This window comes from Bacillus rossius, chromosome 1 (genome assembly GCF_032445375.1).
Source record: "Bacillus rossius redtenbacheri isolate Brsri chromosome 1, Brsri_v3, whole genome shotgun sequence".
NCBI classification, from domain to species: Eukaryota; Metazoa; Arthropoda; class Insecta; order Phasmatodea; family Bacillidae; genus Bacillus; species Bacillus rossius.
The window spans coordinates 376,557,956-376,583,465 of NC_086330.1; the positions used below are offsets into that span (position 1 = coordinate 376,557,956).

The window sequence follows — 25,510 nt, forward strand, 5'->3', positions numbered from 1 at the left end:
ATAAACTAGAACAAAATGGTTCTCACTAAGAAATCAGCAAACGTTTAAGGCCTTTGAAATTTTATTCTGACGTCAAAAAAATCTGCGAAATTTCCGGGTCTCTAGTCACCGCGAACAGAATATTTTCTCTGACCAATTATCTTTCACGACTGTCTGTCTGTAAGCGCAGTGCGGTTCTCAGGAGAAGTCAAAACAATTTAACTCTTTCTAGAAAAAGTGAACGAAACCATTTTTTTCCCTTTATTTTTTTATTGTTCAATAACACCTTCTCTATGTGTTTCGATAATTTTTTTCCTGCATTTTTTATTTTTAAGTAATTATAATGAATTTTTATAGACTTCTGAAAATTTTAATAGAAAAGACGCCAACAGACATGTAAAAAAGAGAATAATGAATAATAAAAAATTGAAAATTTACATAGTTGTATTTTATTTTGCCCAACAGTCAACCTGTCACTGCATTGAAATTGTTAACTTACCCACCTATGAAATTTCCGATACTGTTAACTCCAATATTTCCCTTACATCCCCCCCCCCCTCCAAGGTCTTTAAATAATGTGTTCTTTCCGAAGCCTTTGACTCACCATTTATTTTTTTTCTGCTAAATTTAATTACAGATAATATTCATAAAATATATTTTTAATTGAAAAATTTATATATTCAAATTTGATAGTATTGAAACAAAATATCGGCACTTAAATATCGATTCCAAATTATCGATACTTTGAACATGAAATATTGATTATTCCGATACATCGATATATCGTTGCCATCCCTAGTCTTGTCAGCGACTTGGCCGTTTGAAAACACCGTATATTGTTTCCTTCTCATTATATCGTCACGCAACACGAGAAGATGACGCGGATTTTTATCTGGCAGAGTTTCACGACATGTGAAATATTTCTTGAGTAAATGTTAGTGAATTATGTCAGGAGTGGCTTTCCAACTGATCTCAATGTTTTGGATTCGACTTCCATCAGTCAAAACTTACCCCTAAATTGTAACATTTCACTTGATATTTTGCTGTTAGATTTGCATTAAAACCCGATTTCGATAAACTAGTTTTAAATTTTTAAATTGTTATGAATTATTTAAGATCATTCGAAATATGACGAAAATAACGTACCTTCGGCGTGCTATGTTTATTATTGGTAGAGACCGGGAAAATTCGCGGGTTAATTTCATGATATGATATAATCCAAACAACTGTATCTTTATATTACTTCTGTGATTGACTAACAGTTTATCTGAAGAACTTTCAGCCAATAAAAAACCTTCAACCAAAAAAGTATCGAATCGCAAGCGTCCCAGTTGACACGTGTCACGAGTCAATAGCCAATGATCAGGTGGCATTTGCCTGAGTGTGTAGAGGATTGTGGAGTCTATCTTAGAGGTCATTGAAAACGCGAATTTTTCCAGTCTCTAATTATTGGGTGTCAAATGAATTTCACATGCCCTGAAGATGGCTACTGCAACATCAACCGGAACGTCGGAATTTATTTCTTCAGCTTTGAAGTGGTTGAAACCACCACGTCTAGCCAATTAAGATAATAGACGCGGATAGCATGCGAACTTTAACTAATTGTTATTGATAGAGACCGGAAATATTCGCGAATTCATTTCGCGATAGGCTAAAATACAAATAGTTATACCTCAGTGCTGCCTCTGCTATTGGCTCAAAACTCACCTGGATGACTCTGGGCCAATGAGAAACACCCGACCAAAGCTTTATACGAATCACAGGCTGCTACGTTGGGACGTCTCACAAGACAGCAGCCAATGAGTGGGTGGCATTTGACCGAGTGTACGTAGAACTATGGAGTTCATCCTGGAGGTCATTGAACCCGCGAATTTTTCCTGACCCTACTTATTGGAGACTTGATTTCCCGCGGAAACGCCCGTAGAACGCCTTCTCCCCATTGGCTGCAGTCCGCCCGAGACAGCCTCTGCGTCGCTCGGCCGGGCCAATCGCGGCTCTGGGATGCCCTGGCGCGTGCGTGACTGGCAGTCGACACGTGACTGGACACATCTCGGACAATCACGTAACGTAAATGCCACTGTGGACTTTGCAGTTCATCCTCTTCGCGATGAATCTCTGTCCATGTTTGTTATTGATAGAGACAGGAAAAATTCGCGGTTTCAATGGCCTTCAGGATAGACTGCACATTCCCCTGTACACTCGGGCAAATAACACCAATTCATTGGCTGCTGACTTGTGAGTCGTCTCAGCTGGTTTAGTCTGCGATTCGATCCTTCTTTGGTTGAGGGTTTATAATTGGTTGAGATTCGTCCAGATGAACAGTAAAGCCAATAGCAAAATCATCTAAAAGATATGTGTATTTGACTTCTAGCCTATCGCCGAATGAATCCGCGAATTTTTCCGGTCTCTAGTTATTGACTGTCCGAAGGGGAAGACACAAGGAATAAGTAAGGCCGGGCCACACAGAATGAGGCGCGACGCTACATTCTGTCTGATAGCAGCTGACCTCCAGGGATTCACACACGAGCAGATCCACAGGATCAGACACGAGACGACAACATCGACTGACTGCTCCAACTCGTCACGTTCAGACCGTCTGATGGCTGCCGTGTCTGAGCATGCCATAACTAGGGACTGGAAAAATTCGCGGATTCAATGACCTGCAGGATGAATTCCATAGTTCTACGTACACTCGGTCAAATGCCACCCACTCATTGGCTGCTGTCTTGTGAGACGTCCCAACGTAGCAGCCTGTGATTCGATAATGCTTTGGTTGGGTGTTTCTCATTGGCCCAGAGTCATCCAGGTGAGTTGCGAGCCAATGGCAGAGGCAGCACTGAGGTATAACTATTTGTGTTTTAGCCTATCGCGAAATGAATTCGCGAATTTTTCCGATCTCTAGCCATAGTATAGAAAGTTTATCCACAAAGGCTTACTGTAGTGTGTTTATAGATGACTAGTCAAATACTGTTTTCCATCGTTACTTCAATTTGAGTGAATATTCACTTGTAAAGTAATATGGACCTTAATGCAGATCGACTAGTTTTTTTATTAGTACAGGAAAGACCTATTTTTAGAGACCGGAAAAATTCGCGGATTCATTCGGCGATAGGCTAGAAGTCAAATACATATACCGTTTAGATGATTTTGCTATTGGCTTACTGTTCATATAGACTAATCTCACCAATTATAAACCTCCAACCAAAGAAGGATCGAATCACAGATAAACCAGCTGAAACGACTCACAAGTCAGCAGCCAACGAACTGGTGTGATTTGCCCGAGTGTATAGGGGAATGTGCAGTCTATCCTGAAGGCCGGCGAAACCGCGAATGTTTCCGGTCCCTACCTATTTTATATAATCCATCTTCGAAGGCGTATCAGGACAGAAATTTGATGTTAAGAACGTGGGAAGAAGTAACGTAACGGAAACACTGTGTTCAGCTGTTGCGGCGCGTCTTGTCTGATCCTGTGCGCGCCCGGCCTAAAATGATGTTGCTTGTCGAACAGGGTGTTACGTCGCACGGCTAAGCTTCAGGCGACGGCCCTCCAAGACGACAGTGTCCCAACTTCTTGGACACCCACTGGTGCCATGGCCGAGTGCTGGGATCGAACCCGCGACCCTAGCCAACAGAGTGTGCAGGGGCTGTCGCACAGAGACAGGATGCATTTGCCGAACATCACAAAAATATGTATTCTCGTCGTGCGTGCGGTAACTATGGTATTGTACTGGATAACTGTAACATTACACGGAGGTGAAAAGAGAGTTGTACCGCATGTCCCTTGAGCATGGCCCCCACATTCGATTACGGGCCGTGGATCCGGGATCGGAGACGGGTTCCCCCCCAACCGGGCTACATTATAATTGCATGGTTACTACTTTTTTTTGTAAGTCCAAACTAATATTTATTTGTAAAATTATTTTAATTAAAAATAACCACAGCGAGTATGTACATTTTTTCACACGCTGAGATAAAAATAAACAGGACTAGGACTAGAACTAGGCCCGGGCCCTGGACCCAGGGGTCCACCCAGTCCCACCCTTGTGGGGGCCATGTCCTTGAGTGCTTTCAAGAACATGTACCGGGGGTTTCACGCTTAAAACAGCGTTTCTACCATTTTGACTCGTCCAGAAGTAAAGTTTAAAACCGAAACACGCCGTCACGGTATTCGCGAAGGGGCGACTGAATTGTTGCCCATTGGATGGGCAGCCCATCAGGATTTTTCTGACAGTGGTGTTTTTGAAAGGTTGTCTGAATTGTTGCCCGTTGGATGGGCAGCCCATCAGGATTTTTCTGACAGTGGTTAGTTTGTAAAGTGACCTAACCTAACCTAACCTAACCTAACCTAAACTAACCACTGTCAGAAAAATCCTGATGGGCTGCCCATCCAATAGGCAACAATTCAGACAACCTTCAAAAACACTACTGTCAGAAAAATCCTGATGGGCTGCCCATCCAAGGGGCAACAATTCAGAAAACCTTTCAAAAACACTACTGTAAGAAAAATCCTGGTGGGCTGCCCATCCAAGGGGCAACAATTCAGACAACCTTTCAAAAACACTAATGTAAGAAAAATCCTGATGGGCTGCCCATCCAATGGGCAACAATTCAGACAACCTTTCAAAAACACTACTGTCAGAAAAATCCTGATGGGCTGCCCATCCAAGGGGCAACAATTCAGACAACCTTTCAAAAACACTACTGTCAGAAAAATCCTGATGGGCTGCCCATCCAAGGGGCAACAATTCAGACAACCTTTCAAAAACACTACTGTCAGAAAAATCCTGATGGGCTGCCCATCCAAGGGGCAACAATTCAGACAACCTTTCAAAAACACTACTGTCAGAAAAATCCTGATGGGCTGCCCATCCAAGGGGCAACAATTCAGACAACCTTTCAAAAACACTACTGTCAGAAAAATCCTGAAGGGCTGCCCATCCAACGAGCAACAACTCAGCGAAGGGGCGCGAGGACTGTGGTGGACCGTGTACTCACGTCGACATCCGCCATCATCTGCTTGGTGGAGACGGTGGTGTCGATGCGCCTGATGGAGCCCTGGTGGATGTTCACGTCGAGCGAGAGGCACTGGAAGCGGCGCAGCAGGAACACCACCAGGATGGGCAGCACGCCCGCAGTCACCATGGCGACAGCAATGGCCATCACCCAGTCCGGGTAGGGCGTCCACACCGCCTCCCCCTGTAGTGTACACTGGGCTTCAGATAAACACTCAATAAATGAATAAGTATAAAATAATGCCTTGGAAGCGTCAGCCCACAAACAAAAAACAACAATTATTATCACAGAGGTGCCCAGACGTCGTACAAAGGAATTTACTTATAACCTACTAGAAACTCTAGGAGGCTATGTGGATCGAGGATGACTAATAATGAAATAACAAGAATGCTGGTTTGATTTATATAACTCCCCTTTTACTAAAATTATTTACTTAGCTTTTTCTTTTCTTTTATCTTTATCTTTAAGTACACGTGTATTAAAATACATTAACTACAAACAAAAGGGAGCCCCGGGGCAACAAAATACATATAAAAAGAAAAAACAAACATATCTCATAAACTTGAACCTGGTTTTATGTGAGCTCGCAGGCTCATGAGAAAGATAATTACATTTTTTTTAAATTGCTTTTGAAATGAATTTAACAAAATCCTATGTCCTGAAAACTGGCGGTCCTGGCACCGGAGGTTTCTGTAGATTAAAATCCAGAAGAATTCGATTTATGAAGAAACTTGTATGTCGACCGGTGTGGGGAGAAATCTTGTGACTCCATGAGTCCAATCATGAACTGCTAATTTTGGCAGTGAAGTTCCATTCTAATTCTTGCACCTAATTCTTGCACCCCGCCTGTAACCAAAGTCCCAAATTGCTTAGACTGGTTAACAGGCGGCTAAGTCTGGGCAAGACTACGCCCAGGGAAAGGCAAAAAGAAGGGGGGGAGGGGAGATATGATAACTTACCCAAAACAGTGGGGTGAAGTCACGTAGGCTGGCTCCAGTAGTTGTGTTGGCAACTCCCGGCGCGGAAGTCCGCGGTAGCCATGACGAGAAAAGTTTAAAAAATTTAGAATAAAAAAACTAGTACGGGCAGGCAATTTTAAAAATAAGAAAAAATAAGGCTTCTATACTTTGACGTTCGAGACTACATGTCGTAGTGCCGAGTCTTGGAAACAATACCGTGGCAGACTCTCGCGAATCGCGACGCGTGGTCCGTACTGTCCAGATGCTGCCCGCCGAATGTCCAACAATGGCGTCGGCGCGCCTAATTAAAGAAAGTTACGGCGCCCATCCAAGGGAGGGGGGGGGGGGGTGATGGCGCCTCCCGCTACCTCGCCCTGGCGAGTCGCGAGTAACGACTCGTCGGGAACGACCTCTCGAGTTGGAGCCGAGTCGATCCCTTACAGCTGGCTCGGAGGGGCCAGGGATGTGCTGCCCTCTGGCGGAGAGAAGGGGGAAGCTGCCCGTTAGTTCTGGCCGCTCTCGCTAGATGTCGCGGGCATGAAGTACAGTAGACCCGAGTGCGAGTCTTTTCAAACGTCGCGCCCCATACTGGTGACCAATCGCGCTCGGGCGGGCAGTCCGGGTCATCGGGGGTCGTTGGCTCCCAACACCTTTGGCAAGGGAGGGGCGGGGGGTGCTGGAGAGAAACGCTTACCCTGGTGGGAAAGGGCTTCCATCGAGGACACAGACGTGCTTGGGCGTTGTTGAACATGACCGGAGTTATTCGCGAAGCCGACGATGTCAGACTGTCTCTCGGAAGGGGTGGTGGGTGGCAGGTTGCCTTCCGCAAGCGTTTTGCGACACGACGGTGTAGGTTACCAACACCCGGGGCATGGCTCCAAGCGGGAAAAATATGAAGCTGGCTGCTTGGCTAATACTAGCCGGAGAAAACTGCGGTTGAAGAGTCAGAAAAAAAATGGGGAGAGCACTACACCGAAGAAGCATGGGTCCCGCCGTACACTGGACAGAAGATTTGAAAACTGAGCATATAAGTTTAGATAAAAAAAATTAGGAAATATTCTAATTTTTTATTATTATTAAAAATATTATTAAATATATTATTAGAAATAATGGTGCCGAAATGGCATATTATCAGCACACCCCTGCCGCAACCCGTACTTGCCTACTGTCTCTCTCAGTGCCTGATTAACCGTTAGGCTAATTAAGCTGCAGCCTAGGGTGCGACGATGGGGGAAGGGGGGGGGGTGTTGAAATAGTGTCTTCGCATGCACTATTAATCTAGCATCATTGCATCTACCCTACTTATTTCAACCAGACCGAGACAAAACATTAAAACTAAATGCGCTGAGAACTGAAAAACCTTGGGACTCCCTTATTTTTACAAACAATCCCTGCCAGTACAGTCCCGGCAGCCACTCACCTTTTCCTTGTCCCAGGCCTTGTAGGCGGGCTTGTTGGTGAGCATGTAGAAGACGGACGAGGCCAGGATCACGAACATGACCAGAGGCCCCAGCAGCCTCCACATCACCTGCCAGTACAGCCACTCACCTTGTCCTTGTCCCAGGCCTTGTAGGCGGGCTTGTTGGTGAGCATGTAGAAGACGGACGAGGCCAGGATCACGAACAAGACCAGGGGCCCCAGCAGCCTCCAAATCACCTGCCAGTATAGTCCGGGCAGCCACTCACCTTGTCCTTGTCCCAGGCTTTGTAGGCGGGCTTGTTGGTGAGCATGTAGAAGACGGACGAGGCCAGGATCACGAACAAGACCAGAGGCCCCAGCAGCCTCCACATCACCTGCCAGTACAGCCACTCACCTTGTCCTTGTCCCAGGCCTTGTAGGCGGGCTTGTTGGTGAGCATGTAGAAGACGGACGAAGCCAGGATCACGAACAAGACCAGGGGCCCCAGCAGCCTCCACATCACCTGCCAGTACAGTCCCGGCAGCCACTCACCTTGTCCTTGTCCCAGGCCTTGTAGGCGGGCTTGTTGGTGAGCATGTAGAAGACGGACGAGGCCAGGATCACGAACAAGACCAGGGGCCCCAGCAGCCTCCACATCACCTGCCAGTACAGTCCCGGCAGCCACTCACCTTGTCCTTGTCCCAGGCCTTGTAGGCGGGCTTGTTGGTGAGCATGTAGAAGACGGACGAGGCCAGGATCACGAACAAGACCAGAGGCCCCAGCAGCCTCCACATCACCTGCCAGTACAGCCACTCACCTTGTCCTTGTCCCAGGCCTTGTAGGCGGGCTTGTTGGTGAGCATGTAGAAGACGGACGAGGCCAGGATCACGAACAAGACCAGGGGCCCCAGCAGCCTCCAAATCACCTGCCAGTATAGTCCGGGCAGCCACTCACCTTGTCCTTGTCCCAGGCTTTGTAGGCGGGCTTGTTGGTGAGCATGTAGAAGACGGACGAGGCCAGGATCACGAACAAGACCAGAGGCCCCAGCAGCCTCCACATCACCTGCCAGTACAGCCACTCACCTTGTCCTTGTCCCAGGCCTTGTAGGCGGGCTTGTTGGTGAGCATGTAGAAGACGGACGAAGCCAGGATCACGAACAAGACCAGGGGCCCCAGCAGCCTCCACATCACCTGCCAGTACAGTCCCGGCAGCCACTCACCTTGTCCTTGTCCCAGGCCTTGTAGGCGGGCTTGTTGGTGAGCATGTAGAAGACGGACGAGGCCAGGATCACGAACATGACCAGGGGCCCCAGCAGCCTCCACATCACCTGCCAGTACAGCCACTCACCTTGTCCTTGTCCCAGGCCTTGTAGGCGGGCTTGTTGGTGAGCATGTAGAAGACGGACGAGGCCAGGATTACGAACAAGACCAGGGGCCCCAGCAGCCTCCACATCACCTGCCAGTACAGCCACTCACCTTGTCCTTTTCCCAGGCCTTGTAGGCGGGCTTGTTGGTGAGCATGTAGAAGACGGACGAGGCCAGGATCACGAACATGACCAAGGGCCCCAGCAGCCTCCACATCACCTGCCAGTACAGCCACTCACCTTGTCCTTGTCCCAGGCCTTGTAGGCGGGCTTGTTGGTGAGCATGTAGAAGACGGACGAGGCCAGGATTACGAACAAGACCAGGGGCCCCAGCAGCCTCCACATCACCTGCCAGTACAGCCACTCACCTTGTCCTTGTCCCAGGCCTTGTAGGCGGGCTTGTTGGTGAGCATGTAGAAGACGGACGAGGCCAGGATTACGAACAAGACCAGGGGCCCCAGCAGCCTCCACATCACCTGCCAGTACAGCCACTCACCTTGTCCTTGTCCCAGGCCTTGTAGGCGGGCTTGTTGGTGAGCATGTAGAAGACGGACGAGGCCAGGATCACGAACATGACCAGGGGCCCCAGCAGCCTCCACATCACCTGCCAGTACAGTCCCGGCCGGTAGCCCGTCATGTCCTCAATGTCCTGCGTGAATCTGCAGAACAACCGCCACTCTCTTGTCACTTCGAGAGTTCACGAATCGGGAAGCTAAATAATCGAGGAAATATCTTATAGAAACTCTCAGAAATCAAGGGGCTAACTGTTTTAGCCTTTCACTGCTTTGTGGTTAAATTAATATTAATGAAATAAATTTTTTTGGTCGTCTGCGTCAGAACTACCGTCGGTGCGCTTCGATTTACAGCGCTGCTCTACTTTAGGCTCCATGGAGGTGTTAGTCCGTGGAGCGGTGGTCTGTTCTGAAGGTTGGCAATTGGTTAGAGAAATAAACTGTAGCTGCATAAAGGCTAATGATATGTTTGTAAATAAGGCGAAAAATTGTCATCATTTTTTTTAAACATCTCATCTTTAAATCAACACATTTTAAATAAAGACGTTAAAATACGACAGCGATTAATTAGCATTAAATTTCATTATGACCAAAAAATTTTGTGATCAAGATGGCAAAGTGAGATTGTTAGGTTAGTAGTATGCACTGGTCGGCCTGAGTCCTCTGCGCTGGGTGTGGTGCTGAGTGTCGGGGTCTGCCATGTTGGATTGTAACGTCTCGGCTGCCATATTGGATGACCTTGATCTTTGGTCGTGACCAAATTTACTCGAAATATTTAGTCAATTTTGGAAATTTTTTATATCAATTTTGAAAGTCAAGGTAATTCAATATGGCGGTCGTGACGTCACAATAACAGATGGCGGTACCCGCACCACAACCGGAACCCAGGACTCGAACCGACCAATGTATACTACTTGGGTTATTTCCATTTCGACTTCAAGTATTAACAAAGACTGCACACACCCACGCCCTGACTTCTTACCTCCATAAAAAGGTTCTGCTGAATGAATTATAGTTATACTATCAAAATATATTGCAGCCCTATAACTAGATTGTCGGACGTCAAACACAAATGGTTTTTAAGTGGATTTGAAGTTTACCAGAAGGTCGTTTGTGTCACAGTACAAGTTGAGATGAAAACTTTTCTGTTCGTACTACCTTGTATTTTCTGCATCAAAAACAGTTTAAATACGTATTCAAAATAACTATATCAAATTTTATAAAAACATTATTTTAGCTCTGGTGGAGCAACACGTGAAATGTTTGATAATTCCCTGCAGCATAAATTTATTTTATGTAAAATGGAATAATATGAGTACCATAAGAAAGGCCTACAGAAAATACTTTCCTATTTATTTGCTTTAAAATTAGTTTCCTTAAGCTTAATTATATAAAAAAAATTAATGATGGTGAAGGTATGATTAATAACGTAAGCTCGATAAATTTCATATTCTTAATTATCTAATGTTTATATCTCCGGGAGAATACTATTTTCGCTTTGTCCACCGAATGCGTACATTGCCTCAACTCCGTGACGAGTACGACTTGTACCAGCGGAACTTCATTTATTCATAAACTGCGTGAGGAACTCATGAGAGGTTAAAAAAACATGGTGATGTTTAATTAATTCGACATTTGTTAGCTTCGAAAAACTTGACAAAACATACAACTACGCAAAATTGCGAATCACGTCCCGGGTCGGGTTACGTGGCTATTTTTGGATGCAGAACGTGCCAATTGTAACCCGGCCTGGTGTAGTAGTAGTAGTAGCTAGTCCCAAATTATATTTCTTCCGCAATTTTGTGATTTTTTCTTAGAATTAGAATGAATTTTTCTTTTTTAATTGTATTATGTCACTCCAGAACATTAGGTAATTAACCATAAAATTAGTCCAAAATTATAATGCTTCCACAATTTTGTGATTTTTTCTTAGAGTTTAAATGAAAATTTTTGTAGTTGGTTTTATGTCACTCATGAACAAAAGGTAACTAACCATAAAATTAGTCCCAAATGTATTATAATGCTTCCACAATTTTGTGATTTTTTTCTTAGAATTTAAATTAATTTTTTTTGTAAATGGTTTTATGTCACTCCAGAACATTAGGTAATTAACCATTAATTTACGGAATTTTCAACTTCGTAGAAAACTACGCTGTATTTCGACTTCCGGGTTGACGCTTCGCTCCAAACAAAGGCACACGGGTGGACAGAGGATGAGGGTTCTCGCTGCAGACGCCACCAGTTGATGGTGCTGGAAGCAGGCGAAGGTAGGGCAGGCAGGGGTGGAAGGGCACTCGCCTGCGGTGGCCGTACACGTACATGACGGCCACGGTCTCCAGGAAGGCCACCAGCGCCAGGCCGATGGTGCCGGCGAACGAGTCGAACAGCGTGAGCCAGTACTCGCCGGCGCCGCTGCAGAATACCAGCCCCGCCAGGAAGCAGGCTAGGCACACCGCGCCTGCGCACCAGGTCCATCCAGTCACCACACATGGTCCACTAGCAGGCACTGACGGACCATGGTCAACAATGGCTGTCACGCGAGGTGCAAGGGCATGCATTAATATCGTAGGAGTGTACAGGACACAGAAGATGATAGATGGATAGTTTGACAGGGTAGAAAAGAGTGTACTATTCGGGAAGTTGGACGCATAGTCCGTTGCTGGGTTTATGACCAGGGGCGATCGTAGCCCTGGTGGTGAGTGTCTACACTGGCCACTCACTGCGCTGTCAGTCAGCATCTAAAACTAGAGAGGAAAGAAAAATCAGACAAACCTACATCAGATCGCTGACAGCAGAACTATGGTGGGGTCACTGCACCGCCTGCCGACTGATTGACGAGGGCCACTGTACTATTAAAAGGAATTTTTTGACGTGATAACGTCTTATAAATGGATGAACGCCGGCTGCACGCACAAAAAAGAATGACCCATTGTCCCGTTGCACCTGAGCCGAGCGTGCAAGAACCCGCCAACCACCGTGCGAGAAAATCTTCTATAATATCAAACAGGTTAAGGCGGGCTTTATAAAAGCAGCAATTTAAAAAAATTTGATTTATCTGTCCAATTTCGTCATTTCAATTTAACAATTTATTGGCATTGATTTGGTTTCAGTTTATTTCTATAACTAATTGTTCGTGATTATATTTAAACAAATTATTTAAATTAAATTTGTTAAAACTGTAAATAATATTTGAAAACTAAAAAGTATGCAATTTTTCATCAATGTTTTCTTATGACTTTATCACGTAAAATTATCGTCCGTAAACCGACTGTACAGACAACCCCCTTTTTTTAAAAAAGTTACGATGTGTCTAAGTGATATTTTCTAAGTGAATCAATTGTAAGGTAGTATTCTGCGTGTTGCAACATGTACGTAGTTACAATGTGAGGTAGTATATTATCATTGAAATATTTGTGCAATGGAAGTCCATGACTTGGTGTGAGCTTTTGGACATACGCCATTGCTAAGCACATGTATGTCTGTAGAAGAAAACTACAAAAAACACAAAAGACAAAAAAACACAAATTAAGCAAAATGGGAGCAGATAGCAGTTCCCGAAACGTCGCTTGTTTCTGTTTTGGAAAACTATTGTGTTTGTTTCATCTTTTCGTTTCGTTGGGTTTTTGTCTCGTTTCAACTGTTATGCTGATTTTTTTTTTTGGGTTCAATTCATCATTTGTATGGTTTTTTTTCCGTTCTGTTGGTCCATTTTTCTTGGTTTTTTTCTTTGTTTGTTGACCATATTCCTGTTAAAGAATATTATGTAGTGTATATATCCTGTTGATAACAGCAATTTTTGCTTAATTTGTGTTTTTGTCTTTTGGTTTTTCGTAGTTTTCTTCCACAGACATACACGTGCTCAGCAGTGGCGTGTGTCCAGAAGCCTACAAGTCGCGAGGTGGTGACTGTGGTAGTAGCAACACGCACCTGTGAGCAGCGGCTTGGGAACCGCCTTGAGCAGGCGCGCGTCGAACAAGGTGCACAGCAGGCCCTCGATGATGCCGATCTGCGAGCCCAGCCCCAGGGACAGCAGCATCAGGAAGAAGATGACGGCCCAGAAGGGCGACCCGGGCAGCTCCACGATGGCCTGCGTGAACACGATGAAGGCGAGCCCCGTGCCCTCTGCCGCCTGTAGACACGTCACACGCGCGGTGGAGACACAGACACGTCCGGCACGCGTGTGTCACGCTATGTGCTGGGTCGGGTCCATAACTAGAGACCGGAAAAATTCGCGTATTCATATCACGATACGATAGAATCCAAACAACTGTACCTTTATATTACTTCCCTGATTGCCTTACAGTTTATCTGAAGGACTTTGAGCCAATGGAAAACCTTCAACCAAAAAAGTATCGAATCGCATGCGTCCCAGTTGACAGGTGTCACGAGTCAGTAAGTAGCCAATGAGCAGGTGGCATTTGCCTGAGTGTGTAGAGGGTTGTGGAGTCTATCATAGAGGTAATCGAAATCGCGAATTTTTCTAGTCTCTACTCATAAATGCTGGTGTTAGTTTTATCTAGGGACCGGAAAAATTCGCGGGTTCAATGACATGTAGGATGAACTCCATAGTTCTACGTACACTTGGTAAAATGCCACCCACTCATTGGCTGCTGTCTTGTGAGGCGTCCCAACGTTGCAGCCTGTGATCCGTACAAAGCTTTGGTCGGGTGTTTCTCATTGGCCCAGAGTCATCCAGGTAAGTTGTGATCCAATAGTAGAGGCATCACTGATGTATAACTATTTGTATTTTAGCCTGTCGCGAAATGAATTCGCGAATTTTTCCGGTCTCTATTAATAGGGCAATATGGGGAACTCCGAAGAAGTGTGAGACACTTTATACTCCACGTCACTAGATACCACTACTGTTAATTAGTTTCACGTACTTAAACACGTAGGCACACCCCACACCGCCACTTCTCTCGCGTATTTATTTCTAGTTTCTCCATACTGTCCCCGTTACAACACTTGGTTTTATAATGATGATTTAACTATCTGACGACTTTAATGTCTAGTAAAATAAACACTTAGTATTGTTTTGTAAATAGTGTGACACTCCAAGGTTGGAGTGCCACATTATTTTGTGTGTGTGTGTTTGATTTGTTCTGGAGTTGTGTTGTGTTGCTCCGAGCGTGTCGAGAGAGTTCGGGTAAGTTCGGCGGTGTTCGGGATTGTTGAGCTTGCCTTTAGTTTTTCTGGAGTTGGTAGCAGTGTGTCTGGAGGATTTTGTGCTAACGAGCGATGTCTGTAGGAGTAGTTTTTTTTTTGTTTTTTTTTTGTGGTCAATGGATTGAGTCGTTCAAACTAGATGAAGGGGTGTGCAATGAGAAAGACAGTTAGTTACAATAGAAAGTCATGTTCTATACAAATGAGTGAATTACGTGGCTACCAAAATAAAGTGAATTTATTTTCACTGGTTTGCTTGCCTGGTAATGGCTGTTGCGTTACTTATCACGATCAATGTAGCTGTGTCAGTACCGTATTATTAACGCTACTATCTGGCGGGTGGCCCCGAAACTACTTCAAAAACTAGGTCTCAGTCTGTACAATATTAGTTTCTCCCCCGTGTATCATCCTCAAGGCCCTGTGGCACCGAATAACCTCCGATACCAACTCCCCAACAAGCTTGGAGGTTATCACGTCGACGAAAAACGTCACAGGGTCAGCCGTGTTTGGTTGACAAGTTGGGTGACTTGATCTACTGTCAAATATTCTGCATGTAGCACGGGTTCAAAATTGGAAAGCCTACGATTCACTCGTCCTTCTGGACATACCCGAATACTCACGTTGGCAAGCCTTCATTTCACAGACGAGAGAGCCAAACCCGAAGTTCCCCGAAGTTCATGCTCGCTTTTTTTTTCCGTACCACAACATGTGTATTTATTTGGGGGAAACCGTTTACATGATTTCACAGTATCTTTAAAGTAGCTATCCTAACCAAATCAATCGTCCACAATGTTTTAAAGTATTTATAATGTAGCTAACCTAACCTAATTGACCATTAGTTATCATGAGTTTGTATATTTAGTTACAATGAACAAAAAAAAAACCGAAGATGCACGATCGGACGTTTGGCTCTCTCATCTGTCGAAAGAAGGCTTGCCAACGTGAGTATTCGGGTATGTCCAGAAGGACGAGTGAATCGTAGGTTTCCCTTCAAAAATATGTTGGTTGCAATCAGCCAATCGAAATCGCGCTAAGTGAAAACGGAAATGACGTCCGTTTCCGTCACAAGGAGAAGAACATAATGTTAATATGAATGTCGTATGCGAGATAAAGATATGCTAAAAAACAAATAATATCTCTTATAACTTTCAAGAATCACTGAACGTCAATATTTATTATGTAACGAGTATTAATGTAAATTAAATTTATAGATGTTTAAAAAAAATTAATGCGTTAAATGGTTAACAAGTTCAAATTTTGCATCCGGCGTGTTTATTCGTTATTTAATTTCAAAATTAGATTTTAACCAAAACTTTGATATAGCTCAGTCCCAAAATAAACTTAACGTAGTGTGACATGATAAGAAACATATTTGAAATTATCTGTCCAAATTAATTTGATGGTCAAAATTTAATGCCTAGCCATTTTCCACCTAATATTACCCCTCCAAATATATTGTAAAATAAGCCTAAACTTTGAGATAAACATTTGACAGTGTGACAGGGCATTTACGCGTAGTTTATAAACTACTCAAGAAACGCATATTGGAAAAGACGTGTTCCGACAACTGTTCCAAAGACGAAGTTTTGCGCATACAAACCCACGAAGTTCTGTTTATTATGCACACGTTTTTCACTTGTTACACTTTAACACAGTGAATGAAAAGTACTCTTCAATCAAGACTTGATGTAAGCTTTTGGACATACGCCATTGCAAACTCAACAAACTGTTTGGTGACCATATTCCTGTTATGGAATATTATGTGGTGTTTATATCCTGTTGACAACAGCAATTTTTTTGCTTAATTTGGTGTTTTTGTCTTTTGGGTTTTTTGTAGTTTTCTTCTACAGACATACATGTGCTTTGCAATGGCGTATGTCCAAAAGCTTACATCAAGTCATGCACTCCCATTGCATAAATCTTTCTAAGATACTCTTCAATCAAATTGTGAACAATATATTTGGTTTTCATGATAAATACGAATTATTAAATAATACCCAGATGTTTAGATTTGTTTCCTAATGACTTGATGTAAGTTTTTGGACATACGCCATTGCTAAGAACTTTTTCTGTTGAAGAAAAACTAATAAATAAAATAAATAAATAAATAAAAATACCCAAAAAAGACAAAAAAAAACACACAAAAAAAGCAAACAATTGCTGTTGTCAACAAGGATATGAACACCACAAAATATTCCGAAACAGGAATATGGTCAACAAACAAAGAAAAACAAAGAAAAATGTACTAAGAGAACGAATAAAAACCCACAAATGATGACAACACAAAAATATTGAACCCAAAATAATTCAGCACAACAGTTGAAACGAGACAAAAAAACACGACAAAACGAAAAGACAAACAAATACAATAGTTTTACCAAAACAGAAACAAGCTAGTTTCCTAATGTTTTAAAAAAATTTAGTAAAGGGTTCGTTACGGATTGCAACAGGCCTGTTTATAGACTAACGTGATTTTCTTGCGTTGTTGCGTTGTTGCGGCGTTGCGCTCCTTGCGTAGTTAATAACCCTGGCCTCAGTGATCAATAAACCAACAGTTTGTGCAGTGCAGCGATGACGTGACGCGATGCGCAGGACGACACGACACTTGGCCGCGGAACTTCCGGCCTGCGTGTCCGGTCGGGGCGACTGCACTGCTGCCCCCTGGATGGGCAGCACTTCAGGATTTTTCTGACAGTGATTAGTTTGTAAAGTGACCTAACCTAACCTAACCTAACCTAACCTAAACTAAACTAACCACTGTCAGAAAAATCCTGAAGGGCTGCCCATCCAAGGGGCAACAATTCAGCTCCCCCGTCCGGTCACGCGCTGGGGAGAGTCGGCGGCAGAATTTTTTTTTTTTTTTTTCCTAACCTAACTAAAACTAAGTGTATTTTGGAGGGGTCCGGGTTAGGGAGGGACCTAGGTGCGTCTCAGGCCGAAGCCTATACGCCTAGTCATGCTGGGATTAGCCATGCAAGGAGAGGGTCGCATGCATAATGTGCTAGGAGGGGATTGGCCAGCCATGGCAGCGATTGGCGCCATGACTAACTCCCCTCACTCTTAAATCTAGACTATAACTAGAGATAGGTTGGGCCCAGGTAAAACCTGCATAGACACAGGGAAAACCCTGGGCACATTCATGCGGGATGCAAATTGGCATGCATTACGTGTAGGAGTTTACAGGAGACAGAGGATGGTCTGGATGAAGTGTTGGACAGAGTAGAAAAGAGTCTACCATGCGGGGGTTGGGAACTTGGACTCGTAGTCCGCTTTGCTTTTTATCCAGGACTGGATTTAGTGACCAGGGACGCAAGCGCCCCTGGTGGTGAATGGTTGCACTGACCACTCACTCCGCCGCCAGTCAGCACCTAAAAAACTAAGAAACTAAAACAGAAAAAAGATAAATGACTTACAAACTAGGCATTTCGTTACGAAATATGGCGGCAGAATTCCGTTCCTCCGACCCTCCGATCTTTCCCGAACATATCCGAGGTTCGTCGCGCGCTCCTTCATCTCAGCGCTTGATCAAGTTTTTGACGTGATAACGTCTTATAGTTCGATGAACGCCAGCTGCACGCACGAAAAAGCATGACTCATTGTCACGTTCCGCCTGAGCCCGAGCGTGCCAGGACCGGCCAACCACCGTGCGAGAAAATCTTCTATAATATCAAACAGGCTAAGGCGGGCTTTTTAACTAATTGTTCGTGATTATATTTAAACAAATTATTTAAATTAAATTTGCAAAAAAAAACTGTAAATAATATTTGAAAATTAAAAAGTATAAATTTTTCATCAATGTTGTCTTATGACGTTATCGCGTAAAATTATCGTCCGTAAACCGACTTTACAAACAACCCCTTTTTTATTTGTTTGTAAGTTGTCGTTGAGAGAAAAAAAATACAGTGTTAGAGTATCAACAGTTGTGTTGTTTTGTCGTTATGTAATGCTAATGCTCTTGGAGTTGTTGGGTCCAGAGGAGCTGGGAACTTGAAGAGGGGGAGATTAGTGAAAGATGAGAGGGGTGCAGTCAATTAGTCCATCAGAGCTAATGAAGCACGTGGAGTGTAAGTCTCCCCGGACAAGGAAGGGGGGAATGTTGGTAAGACTGGTGATAGTGTTCACAGGTATTGATTAGTGTGGGCGGGTGGGGGAAAGCCAGGACGCGATAAGAGAGAGGGCGTAGCTAGAGAAGTGAGTGAGCGAGCGAGTTGTGTGTAGTCGGCTAGGAGTGTGAGATGGTTCAGCGAAGAAATAGAGATGATTATGGTTGCTTGCAGCAGAAAGTTAGCTCAACTGTGGAGTTGCAGTGTGAGCAGTGTTGTTTCCTTTTTTTCGTGGAGGAAATGTCTCTCTGCTAACAGATCTAAAGTTTGCATAACCATGGCTAAAAAAATATTTTTTTGTATGAATAATATATACTATGGGAAACGTTTAATTATAATTATTGTTAAGTTTATAACACTTTAAATTATTATTTTAATTATCACATTTTTGTTTCATAAAAAAATAAACTTTTGGAAAAACTAATAACTTAAACTTATTAAAGAAAACTATTTTACAAAACATTTTTTTTTTCTAAAACGCTACCGAGCAATCCATTGCAACCACAACACCTTGCAACAATGTGTTGCTGTGTGTGGATATTTCGACGAGTACTAGCCCAACAGTTCCTACTATTGCTACCAACAATTGTTTACTAAGTAGCTTAGCAGCTTATTTTTACTGTCATCGAGAAAGTAATAAAAGAAACAAGTATATAAACAGTTTGCATGTTAGCTAAGTAAAGGCTAGATTTCTTACTGCTTGCTGTCAGGATTATGGCCAATTCTCGAGTGGGCATCTAGTCCTGGATACAAAATATTAAAGCTGATATTTCGTCCCAAATTCCAATTTACGCATGTATATCCTTTCTGCTCTAACCAATTATTCGTCCATGTTTGAATTATGTGTCGATCAGATGCGTTATTAGTATTTTCAAAGGTGAAAACGTAATATTCTTTTGTAAGTGATTTTCTACAATATGTCTGCGTGACTCAGCTGCTATCTATGATCGACCGCGGCAATCAAGTCCACCAGGCGAGCGAAACGTTCATCGAAAATTACCACGTGTGAGTGTATTTTTTATTGAACTCCTCGCCGACAAGAATCTGGAATGGTCAATCCCAATTTTTGACGTGGCAACGTCTAATAAATCGATGAACGCCGGCTGCACGCACGAAAGTGTCCCGTTACGCACATTGTTCCGTTACGCTGTGTCCCGTTACGCTCATTGTTCCGTTACGCTCATTGTTCCGTTACGCTGTGTCCCGTTATGCTCATTGTTCCGTAAGGCTGTCGGCGAATGCAGTAATAATAGGTTATGTTACAATTGACTAAAAAATTATGGTGATTCATATAATTGATGATAGATATTTGATTACAGCCTATTTATATGAAAACTTGTTCATAATTATATTTAAACTCTATAGCTAAACGCCAGTTTTTAAAATTAATTACAAGTCATCTACACGTGAACTGTTTCGTCGACTGTTTATAAAGTGAAGTGAAAGTTAAAGTGGTTTTCATTGCTTATTGCAACAACAATTTCGGCAATAAAGGTTAATTATTCTTGCATTTTAAAAATCTGATTACTAGTATAATTTCAAGTTTTTTCTTTTATTATTAAAATAAAAATGATTCAATTTTATTCATAAATTATGCAATCATTTCATCAATGTTTTGTTATGACGTTGTCACGTTAAACTATCGTCCGTAAACCGACTTTACAGACAACCAATTTTTTTTTCTGCGCCGCAGTTGAGAAACGAGCTAAAATCGATTACTTTAAAAACTATTAATATAACTACTTTCCCTATTTCTCTTTCCGAATGCTCATTTGAAGTTTTGTTATAAGTTAGTGTAAGTGAAAAATATTCCTTCTTTTGTAATCTATTATATATTTTACATCAATTGTGCTGGGAAACTGGGTTACGTAAGAGATAGCCCAATTTAAGTTTTATTGTAGTTTTATTAATTACTAATATTTCAAATTACCAAAAAAAAAAAATACCTGCTGAAAAATGTCTCATCACCAATCACTCACACTTAAAAAATGTATATTCGCAAGTCACTCAATGTCTGACAAGTTCCGCAGTCCGCACTCCTCACTGGAGCTAGGCTCGACAGTACCTCGCGCCTGTCCACACACGGGCAGCCTTCATCTCACAGACGAGACAGCCACACCCGAAGTTCCCTAAGTTCATACTCGCTTTTTTTTCTGTTCTATCTCATTGTATAAACGGTTGTGGCATTAAATTTTGCTGTCGATTAGGATAGGTTAGCTACATTATAAATACTTTAAAACATTGTGTATGGTTGGTTATATTAGGTAAGTATAGCTACATTAAAAAATTCTGTAAAATCATTTTATGGTTGCTTAGCAAATAACTTTTTTAATATGTAGCTATCCAGGGCTAGGAAACCGTTTACATGATTTCACAGTATCTTTAATGTAGCTATCCTAACTAAATCAACCGTCCACAATTTTTTAAGTATTTATAATGTAGCTAACCTAACCTAATTGACCATTAGTTATCATGAGTTACAATGAACAAAAAAAAAAACCCGAAGATGCACGATCGGGCGTTTGGCTCTCTCGTCTGTGAAAAGAAGGCTGCCCGTCCTCACACACACACACACACAGCAGCTGCCGTGAGCCTGAGTCACTCTCGGGGCGTGCGTCACACCAGGCTCCCTCCCTCCCCCCTCACACCGGCTGCGTGGGAGGGGGCAGGGGGCGGGCCACTCGCTGGCTCGTTTGAGCTCTCGGCCGGCGCCATCTTGCAGAACTCACGGCTCAGTCCAGCTCCGCGCGTCCCTTTACAATGCACATGCGCGTATGTGTATGAATGGCGTAACTAGGACGCCACTGTTCTCGCAGCTTCAAGCGTCAAGTCTACTTTGACGTCGCGTCACTTCTGGAAACTACGAGACCCTCCCCGTGGGCCGCAGCCAGACCGGACCTGCGAGCTGCTCCTTGGCGAGCGATAGCGGGCGACGAGGCACGGGCCCCGTGTGGATGAGATCCGAGCCTCGGTGGACGGTGCTGCGGCGCGGCGGACGAGTGATGAGTGAGAGGCAGTGAGTTGGGGTCGAGCTGCATGGCAAGGGACGAGCTGTAGGGAGATCCACTGTCGAGCCGAGCTCCAGTTGAGAGAGTGAACAGTGGACTTACGAAACTGCGATTAATTTGTGGACATGCATTGAAACTGTTGTAGTAATTCAACTAGTAGTGTAAATATTAGTAAATATTAGCCTGTAAAATTAAACTGTAATTAATCCTCTGGGTTATTCTTTCCAGGTTTGTTTCCCCGCTCGAAACAATCTCAATTAGATAGCGCAGAATACTCAAAGCTTAAACTGATTACGAAATATTTTTCCCTCCTAAATTTCCCAATGAAAAATAACATTATGCTAAATAAGGTAAATAGCATAAATGTGAAAAGCAGTGGGAGATGCTGGCAAACCTGATCTAGCTGCTGGGTCAAGCTGCAGTTTTGCAGGGAGTACTTCAACACATCGTCCAGCGCGGTTGTGTTGGCAACAATGCTGTCATATTCTCCGGAACTTATATTCATATCATGGATGTAACCATGTTCAACGAGAAGTTTCTTGTTACTGAAAAAAAATACAAGATTTAAATAGTTTCCTTGCACAGATAAAACTTGCTTGCTGAACTCATTCGAGTTACAGAATGATTAAGCAAAGAAATTTCACCTGTTAGAATAAATACATGCAGATAAAACTTTCCCTGGGAACATTCAACTGAAGAAAATGCTATAAAAACATCGCGTATTCAAAAAATCGCATACTGATGCACCGACTACATGATGCTGTATGCCAGTTCATATGTTTGGAAAAAAACTCAGGGATAGTTCTTTTTCTGCAAACAGGACGTTGGTCTAAAATAAGTATTGAATCAAGACAATCATGACTAAAGACCATATATTCTGAAACCCACTGCATCTTCTTCCATTGTTATTGAAATAAATATGTTTTATGTGGCGTAGTTATTTTAGGCATATGACGGATGTATGTGTTTCCTTATTAGCTAAGTTAATTGGGGAACGAGCTTATTTCGTCATTAACAGCCAGTAACAAAAGAAACATGAAAATCTGGACAAAATGTATCTAAGCCTACATGGCAAAATGTCAAAATTTCCCACAACATATCGCCATCTCTAGTCATGACCTCTCACTCGCATGAACTGGTGATATTGTGAGTATGCATACTACCGTGTATCACTGACTAAACACATGTCTCCAGTCTTCACCTCTCCAGCACTTACCAAACTACGATGGGAACTAAGTCAAGTCTGTAGAAGTACATTTAAAATACACGTGTGCGAGTGTGCTTACTTACCGTGACGCGTGCACGCATCAAACATTTGACAGCTGCTGAGACAACGACTCACCTGAGAACGCACTTGTCGAAAATCGTCGTCGCTTTGAAGCCCAAAATAGAAAAGACCACGACACTGGCGTAAATGGCCGTGAAGGCATTCGTGACGGAGACGAGAAGCACGTCCCTCACGCAGTTGTTTGTCGGCGGGTTATAGCTGCCGAAAGCGATCAGGGACCCGAACGCTAGCCCAAACGAGTAAAACACTTGGGTCGCCGCGTCCAGCCACACTTGCGGATTAAGGAGTTTCTCAACCTGGCAAACAACGACAGCTAATCAGTGACGTGTGGCTTACAACTATTGACTGCGTTGGAAAACTATTCCCACACTATCTCAACACAGTTCACACCACACAAAAATTTCTAAGTACTTCGTTTTAAAAATTTTAAAACACATATCTTTGGATACACAAATTGTCAGTACATCTACGGAACCACACTTAATGGCAGGAATGTTAAAGCCTTGGGAATACAGCCTACTCACTAACACAATTATGCTCGCGCATGACCTCATGGATATCCGAGACAGGAAGGCACTAACTACTCCAAACCAACTGAGGACCAGTTCGCTGACAACTTCGAGAGACAACAACCTAACCTTCTCAACAACATGATTTTTCCAAAATGATCCGATCTTAACCCGATGAAAAAAATAGCTTATAGTAGTGTAAAATTTCCAAAAAAACCACAAATTCTTACGCTGATGACTAGTGTTTTTTTTTGTTTACGAACATGCTATGGGTTAAGATTTTTGTCAAAAAAATTTAGCGTCTTGTTACTCTCATGGTTGGTAATCATTTTTGATGGATTGCGGCTGTTTCCCATGGGATCATGAACGTCCAGTGGATGAGGACCATGTCATTCGACCGTGTATTTGACCACCAGGCCATGCTCTGCAGTCCTGCGGGAGTCGGGAGTTGGCTTCCAGCATCACGCGCCTGGCGTCTTCGAGTGCAGTGGCGAGCTGGTGCTGTCTCGGACGAGCCAACTGTTGGTTATCTGCTGGCTGACTGCCGTCGGCTCGAGGACTCCTGGTCGCCGGACATGCAGCACTCCTGTTATCTCCTGCCAGGGTGAACTCACCCGAAGAAGGCGTCTTACTGGCTGCTGCCACATTGTACCTTCCGGCCATTTTTATAATGTTACTGGTTTCCCGTCCTCAGAGGCATGCCAAAACTACTTATGATTAGGACCATGTTTCCAGACCAGCTGTGTGTCGCGGTTGGCTGGGTTTGTTTCAGGCACGTGCCTACTGTTGGCACACCAATCACAGCCATCACGTGTCATAAATGACCCGGCCAAATAAGGAAATAGCTTCTCTTGCACACGACCGCCAATCACGAGGAAACAATCTCTCTCTACCACGGGCATACCTTGTTGAAGTCCAATGAGCGATCAGATTATTTCGCGAAAAATATATGCCCTTCTTATGACCCATTGACAGCGTAATTCAATTGTAGAACGGTCTGAAGCCAAATAATAGCTCACATTTTTCAGTCTCTACCAATCACTAGGAACTGGAAAAATTCGCGTTCAATGACTTTCAGGACAGACCACACGCCCCTCGGTATACTCTGGAAAATAACGTCAGTTCATTGGCTGCTGACGTGTGAGTCGTTACTACTGGTTTGCCAGTGATCTGATGCTTGTTTGGTTGAGGTGTTCTCATTGGCCCAAAGCCCTCCAGATAAACAGTGAGCCAATTTTTAAAGCAGCTTAAAAGTACATGTATTTGAATTTTAGTCAATCGCGAAATGAATCCGCGAATTTTTCCGGTCTCTACTAATCACACAAGAGAAAGAAACGCACACATGTTTGCACGGCAGCGTGGTGGCAAAATAAACCGCGAAATGGTTTATTCTCTACCAACAGTATAGCAACTGCAGTTCCACTGGCCCCCTCGCTAGCGGAAGAAATGCCCTCAACGAACCTAGCCGATCAAGAAGGACGTTGTGAACATAACACGAAATGCTACGCTAAGTCCAACTGTCTCCACCAGTTGTCATCTGGTAAAATTTGGCGCATGTTACGTGTCTGTAGAGTTTCCAGGGGACTGTGTTCACTGTGTTGTCACAGCTGGACAGTTGACAGTGCCATGTCACATTGTCACTCTGTAGAGTCCAGACGTCTGAGCCAACACAGGCTGGTTTCAGAGCTGAGTAGGACCGTGCGTACACGATAAGACTTTAAAACTCGGCTTAAGTCGCCATGATAAAATTTTGGTTTTTGCCAGTTCCAGATTTTTATGAAGAAACAATTTTTTTTTCTCTTAAAAGACTATAGGAAGCGTGTGTGTATTAACCAGCCGTGGAAACTCTGAAAATTACTTCTAGTGACTGTTCACGATGCAATTAGTCAGGAAAAAACTTCAAATGTGGACATTTGCCTATTCATGGCAACAAAACTTGCCAAAAAAACACAAATTGCAATGCTCGTAATGTGAAACATTCGTAGAAATTGTCCTATGTAAAAACATCAAGGAAATAAAATGCAATTATCCGAGATGATTGGTGAAATCAAGTCTTAAGATGGTTGCTCTAATATGTTTGCCAACTTGTCTCGGTGTATCCCATGCACTGTGTAAACTAAGCATAGGTTTGCATGCTGTTACGGTCAGGATTGTTTTGTGAAACGTTATGTGCGGCGGCCGCAACGGAAACAGTAACACGTGCGGAACATTACAC

The 25,510-nt window shown here is 43.5% G+C and overlaps 1 protein-coding gene across 1 annotated transcript in view; it reads right to left on the reverse strand.

Annotated features, from left to right (window-relative positions):
- Positions 1–4,932: 4,932 nt before the first annotated feature.
- LOC134528888 (sodium- and chloride-dependent transporter XTRP3) overlaps positions 4,933–25,510 on the reverse strand; it is a 32,162-nt gene continuing 11,584 nt past the window's right edge. The window contains exons 5-10 of the mRNA XM_063362555.1: positions 22,841–23,082; positions 21,893–22,043; positions 13,152–13,353; positions 11,523–11,682; positions 9,209–9,371; positions 4,933–5,175 (exon numbers count right to left, since the gene is read on the reverse strand). Of these exons, the coding sequence (XP_063218625.1) occupies positions 4,933–5,175; positions 9,209–9,371; positions 11,523–11,682; positions 13,152–13,353; positions 21,893–22,043; positions 22,841–23,082 (1,161 nt within the window). The remainder of the gene's footprint in view (positions 5,176–9,208; positions 9,372–11,522; positions 11,683–13,151; positions 13,354–21,892; positions 22,044–22,840; positions 23,083–25,510) is intronic.